We start from the raw sequence: 4,121 nt of genomic DNA, 5'->3' as shown, positions 1-4,121 counted from the left end.
TCAGTCTGCTCCTGTTCCATCAGTCTGCTCCTGTTCCTGACTGATTACAGTAGTTTTCATTGATGTCATCATTGACACACAGTAATATAAAACACAGAACAGTAAACCACTGACAGGTAGAGAACTTTGTCACGTCCAGGTTGGAGAAAGATGCATTCCTACCAACGAAACCAAAGCAAAGTAAATCTAGTTGACTTGTAAACAGACTGCTCCATCAGTGCTGATGAATCTAAAATAGGCTTTAAAAAGTGCAATCATCTTTTTAGGACCATGCAAATAAAGTTCAATCTGTGAACAGGAGCCCAGCATAAAGTGGGTTCATTGGGGACTGTGGCAGTCACCTATTATTCTACACCTCAGAAGTGAGTCTACATTTCTATTGTTAATGTGGCCCGAACTACAATGTCTACCCCCACAAAAGTTATATCAAAACGACCGGCTTGGCCCCGTGTTGTGTGTTATTACTTTTATTGGCATTTCAAGTTACCATGGCGAAGTAATTTGCAAACAAAGATGCAATATTTCACCAACTCCAGGAGCTAGTTGGTGACTGCCCACTTATTATTCTACACCTGAAAAGCGTATCTTTTTCAACTTTAATGCGGCCCAAACCGCAACGTGGACCCCCACAAAAGTTATATCCAAACGACCGGCCCGGCTCCGAGATGTGTGCTATTACTTTTATTGGCAATTGACGTTACCATGGCGACATATTTTGCTAACGAAAATGATAAATTTCCCATAGGAAATGAATAGGAGAAAACTTCAAAGAAACTGAGTAACTTCAGGAGCCATTTTGGTTCAACATGCATGGAAGGCACCTATTGGGGACAGGCAACTATTATTCTACACCTTGGAAGTGAGTCTACAGGGGGCGGCTGTGGCTGAGTGGTTGGAGCAGTCGTCCTCCAATGCGAGAGTTGGGGGTTCGAATCCACCAGCAGTCAAATGTCGAAGTGTCCCTTGGCAAGATACTTTACCCCTCATAGCCTCTGATGTGTGTCCCATTGGTGTATGAATGTGAGCTAAAGTACTGATTAATATTTATTATTAATAATAATTGAATAAAAAATAGGCAGTCCCCATCAAAGTTTCTTCAGGAACTTTCTAGTATAACTTTTACTCTCCAATGTCTTAAGGGCATAGCAACCAAGTTTTAAGGCAATCCTTCAAAATTCCTAGGAAGAGTTTGTTAAAATTCGCAATTAGAAACGCCCAAAAATGACCCTTTGACCCAAAATGTCCGACTTCCTGTTGGTTTTGGACCAGGGCTCCAAGAGACTTTTTTTATAGGTCCTGAGAAGATACACATGTTCACCGAGTTTCAGAATTATCAGTCAAAAAATGGCTTGGGACTCAGGTTTTAAAATATTCTAGGGGGCGCTGTGGAGGCTATTTGCCACTTATCATGGCTTCTTGTTCAAGGGGTGGATAATGATCGATCACACTGATTTTGGTGCACCTCGTTTCAAAACTGGAATTTAGAGCCAAACGTATTGCGACGGCGTTACGTCTTACTTCGCCACGCCGCCCACATGCTCCACCCAAAACTGTCAGTGTTGGAAAGCAAGTTACACCAACATGTCTTCGGTCACTGGACACACTGTCATGGTGATCAGGTAACAGGGGTCAGATAGGGATCGTTCAACGTAAAACTTTATACTTCCTGTTGTCAGGGGGCGTGGCTTAAGTGATCTCATGATTTGACCATTCAGTCTTGCAGGGGACCGGATTTGAATCAATCACTGAAGGTTTGATGTTTCAGACAGTTTTCTTGTAGGAGCTATTAGCGTTTCGTTTTTCATGGCGAGATGTCAAACTTTGAGGTCTGGCCCCGTCCCTTCAGCATGCTCCGAAATAAACCGTTTAGATACCTTTGCGTCCCCCATGCCTTTTGAACAAAACGGCCACGTTTGAAACCGATTGAGTGAAATCCCAACGAGGAGTTCGTTCAACTGCCAAGTCTGTAAACCGCCAAAAAGGTGTGAAAATTGGTCCGGCATTCCAAAATGGCCGCCTTCCTGTTTATCGTTTAACGTTGGTGCCAGAGGGTTTTCTGTGCATCTTGGGGAATTGGACAACCGTACCAAATTTCATGTTTCTACAACAAACAAAGGTTAAAGTGGAGGGTATTTTTAAAATTTTCAGGTGGCGCTCTTGAGCCGTTTCTGTTTAGATTTTTGCCACGCCCTTAAAATACGTAATTTTTCACCAGTCCTAATGCGTCCGCCCAATTTGGTGACTTTTGGGATATGTTAAGGCCCCCAAAACGCCAATTCATTTGACGAAAAAAATTGCAGCTCGGGCCTGAACAGAGCAATTACAGTGGGCCTTCGCAGCGCTTCACTGCTCGGGCCTAAAAAGAAACAGTATATAAGGATCTAAGATATAAGTGCTCACAGAACAAGCGAGTTATCGAGAAATGTTCTTTTCAAAGTTGGACCAAAACAGCTTCATCTACATTTCTTAAGAACTACCTGCTCTTAAAGGCCTTGCAGTCTTGCTGACACATGAGCTGCTGACATGGCGGCTCTGTTTGCACCTTTCCTTCTCTCCCCTGAGGTACCTTGCCAAGCAACACTGCTCCTGCTCATGTCTTATTTGTGTTCACTCTCTGGGACTGTTTGCATCTTCAGCACAACCAAAGTCTCAGCTACTAAACTGTTTGCGGTTCTTTCTATCGGTCTTTATCACAATGCTACTTCCTATTTTTCAGTCCCTGCCATGGCAGCTGGTGCCACCATACTAACGGACCGGTCCTACACCGAGTGGTTCCCAGAGAAGACAGATCTGTGCAGAAATGGAGACGGGTAAGAGTGCTCTGCAACAGAAAAGTAACATGGGTGTGTTCTGCTTTCTTTTATATTGTAGCACAGAGAATAAATGGCTCTGTGAACTTGCATAGATCGATTGGACTGGACTGCCTTCTTTCTGATGATAAATTAAAGATGTTTACAGTCATTTTAGGTTTTCTTTGATGTAGGTAAAATATTTTATTCCAGGGAGTCCTGATCAAGATGGCAGCATGAATACAAATCAGGAACAATCATAAAAACTATATGTCAGATATTGCAGTACAAAAAGACATCAGTAAAAGTCACATTATACAATGGTGGCTCAAGAGCAAAAGTATTAGCGGGGCGGACTTTAATTTCCTGAATCACTAACTACACAAGTTGTATACAATACGTTACATTATGCAGCTCTGTAAGGTCTAGGGTTAGTAGTGCTCATATCATTGTGCTAAAACCAGCCGTATGTGTCCTCAGGGCAGAAAATCTGACGCCACAAATTTGGACCTGCCTGTACGGATCACTGGCAGCAAGTTCAGATCCGCTTGACAAACAGTTCTGTGAACGGTACTGCCCCATAATAATAAATAAGTAAAAAAATGAGAATAAATCCCTTAAACTCGTTTAAAATTGTCAACATATTTGAAAAATACACAGAACAAAACAATACACAGTAATCTCAGTAACCCCCTGGACCGACAACCTCAAAATGTGGGTGGGAAAGGTGAATCACACACACACACACACCTGCTTCCACCCTCATTTGCCCCACTCTGGGCTCTTAACCTCCACCATCATAGGACTTTCTCTACACTCAGGTTCGTGAAGAACAGACTGAGGACCACACTGACACAGGAGCATCTTGAGGCATTTCTGCTGATGTGAATAGTGAAAGAGACCCTGATGACTTTAGAGTCAGAGATTCTTTACTGTCATTCCACCTCATGTGGTTCATGTGGTGGAGCGAAATTATGTACACAGGGTCCCAGTTACATCCCACAATAAAATGTATAAGAAAAACAGTAATAACATCTAAGATATGAACTAAGAAAAACATCAACTAAATATACACTAAGCACTAATAGCATAAAAACATTACGTTGAACAGCAGCACGAACATGAGCATGAGTCCGTGTGAGCAGATGAGCACGCATGAACACGTCAACATGGAACAGATCAGCAGCAACATGAAACAGATCAGCAGCAACATGGAACAGATCAGCAGCAACATGAAACAGATCAGCAGCAACATGAAACAGATCAGCAGCAACATGAATGAATTTAGACAATGATGCAGTTCCTGTTGTTCGCGTATTGTTTTTGTGCTCT

The 4,121-nt window shown here is 42.5% G+C and overlaps 1 protein-coding gene across 1 annotated transcript in view; it reads left to right on the top strand.

The window, feature by feature from the left end:
* Nucleotides 1–2,724: 2,724 nt before the first annotated feature.
* Nucleotides 2,725–4,121, top strand: part of LOC119412189 (protein tyrosine phosphatase domain-containing protein 1-like) — a 22,592-nt gene continuing 21,195 nt past the window's right edge. The window contains 2 exon segments of the mRNA XM_037679167.1: nt 2,725–2,780; nt 2,782–2,810. Of these exon segments, the coding sequence (XP_037535095.1) occupies nt 2,725–2,780; nt 2,782–2,810 (85 nt within the window).

This window comes from Nematolebias whitei, chromosome 7, assembly GCF_014905685.2.
Source record: "Nematolebias whitei isolate Nwh7 chromosome 7, NemWhi1, whole genome shotgun sequence".
NCBI lineage: Eukaryota > Metazoa > Chordata > Actinopteri > Cyprinodontiformes > Rivulidae > Nematolebias > Nematolebias whitei.
This window is presented reverse-complemented; position numbering and strand designations above follow the sequence as displayed.